Source organism: Octopus bimaculoides, chromosome 6 (genome assembly GCF_001194135.2).
Source record: "Octopus bimaculoides isolate UCB-OBI-ISO-001 chromosome 6, ASM119413v2, whole genome shotgun sequence".
Taxonomy (NCBI): Eukaryota; Metazoa; Mollusca; class Cephalopoda; order Octopoda; family Octopodidae; genus Octopus; species Octopus bimaculoides.
The window spans coordinates 55,726,249-55,728,320 of NC_068986.1; the positions used below are offsets into that span (position 1 = coordinate 55,726,249).

At 36.3% G+C, this 2,072-nt stretch overlaps 1 protein-coding gene across 1 annotated transcript in view; it reads right to left on the reverse strand.

Moving 5' to 3' along the window:
* LOC106874787 (protein quiver) overlaps positions 1-1,755 on the reverse strand; it is a 213,840-nt gene extending 212,085 nt beyond the window's left edge. The window contains exon 1 of the mRNA XM_014922641.2: positions 1,441-1,755. Within this exon, the coding sequence (XP_014778127.1) occupies positions 1,441-1,522 (82 nt within the window). The 5' untranslated portion in view covers positions 1,523-1,755. The remainder of the gene's footprint in view (positions 1-1,440) is intronic.
* Positions 1,756-2,072: the final 317 nt, after the last annotated feature.

Here is a 2,072-nt window from a genome sequence, read left to right on the forward strand (position 1 = left end):
ATATACATATATTATATATGCGTCTATGCATGTCTATCTATCTATCTATCTATCTATCTATCTATCTATCTATCTATCTATCTATCTGTCTGTCTGCCTGTCTGTCTGTCTGTCTGTCTGTCTGTCTGTCTGTCTGTCTATCTATCTATCTATCTATCTATCTATCTATCTATCTATCTATCTATCTGCGTGTGTGTGTGTGTGTGTGTGTGTGTGTGTGTGTGTGTGTGTGTATCTATATATGAGTCTTTGTGTATGAGGTTGTTACATGAACGACTAAATAGTTACGAAGGTAGAAAGTTAAGGAGAAGTCAATCACATTGACAGGTGATAGACAAATAGACAAGCTCTCCCTCGGTGACTGAGAGAAAGTTGGAGAGACAGCATGACACACGTACACACAATAAACACGCGCATATATATATTTAGAAAGAGAGAGGGGGGAAGAAAAGAGAGAGAGTAGTAAAAGAGAAATATATGGAAACATTGAAACATAAAACATACCTTGGTAAATAGATAGATAGACAGACAGATAAATAAGATGTGTATGTGTGAGACAGAAAGAAGTAATGTGTGTATATTTTGCATTTGCGTTATGTAAAGCGATAGATTGAGAGACTAAAAAAGTAAACAAATTTAGTAGTAACTTTATAAATATAGATAGGAAAACGTATTTACGTATTTAGAGAATAGAAATAAAATAAACAGATAGACAGAATGAACTATCCACTAGTCATAGATAGTTATATAGATAAGTAGACAGATATATTGATGGATAGATAGACAAACAGATATACAGACATGTAGATAGGTAGATAGACAGACATGCAGATGGACAGATAGAACGGCAGATAGCAAGCTAGATATGTAGATAGAGAGACAAATTGAAGCATAATATAATGTAGAATGAACACGCGCATGCTTGCAAATTCCTCTATTTATATACTTGTCGACAGTCACATAGTTCTTGTGAATGGACGACGTCTCTAACGTAGAAGATACCAAACTCTCCTCTCTCCCTCCTGCTTCTCCCCATTCTCCACCCATTTCTCTCTCTCTCTCTCTCTCTCTCTTACTCAATGCGTTTGAAAGATGTAGAAAACTAGAGCGTATGAAAGAAAGAAATGAGAAGACAGTTAATAAGAACAAGGAACAGGAAGAAATAGATAAATAGATGAATAGATAGATAGATAGATAGATAGATAGATAGATAGATAGATAGATAGATAGATAGATAGATAGATAGATAGACTGATACAGAGAGAGAGAGGCGGGGAAGGGATATGAGTGAGAAGATAGAATCAAAACAAAACAAGCAAGAACCAAAGAAGGAAAGCAATGGAACTGCAAAAAATTGCAACAGTTGCCGAAAAAAATTAGGCAATTTATTTTCTTTTCTTTTGGGTTTGTTTTTGCTTAGAATATAATGGAATATCTTACTTGAAAAGTCGTCCTGAGCTTTCACACAGATATAGCAACCAAGAGAAATGAGAAATGCTGTGAATATCCAAAACCGGATCATTGTGTAGTCTCTTAACTACCATTCTAATGTTATTTTATAGATTGTTCTCCCCCTCTCGCCCTCTCTCCCTGTGTGGCTGACTCGGTTTTATTTTGAAAACGGCAGCAGCCTTTTTGCTTGTTACGTTATGTACGTTTACCGTTGCGTTGCCGAGCTTTAATCGCCGTAGTTGTGTTCACTCTTATATAAAGAGTGTTGTTCCTACACACTACTACGACTACGACTACGATTACGACTATTATTATTACTACTACTGGTACTGCTTATATTGTTTAATATGCAATAGCAGAGATGGTGGTGGAGGATGTCTCTCTCTCTCTCTCTCTCTCTCTCTCTCTCTCTCTCTCTTTCTCACCTATCATTATTACGGCTGCTACTACAGCTGTTGTGGTGTGTTTGTGTTGTAATGGTGATTGTTGTTGTTTTACCCATAGGTCAATTCTGATCGAGAGCGCCAATAATCAAAATGCATTCCAGCCGTGATCCTACAGTCTTTTTAGGAGTTATGTAAGACAACACAATCTAATATGCATTTTCGTTATTTAAGACG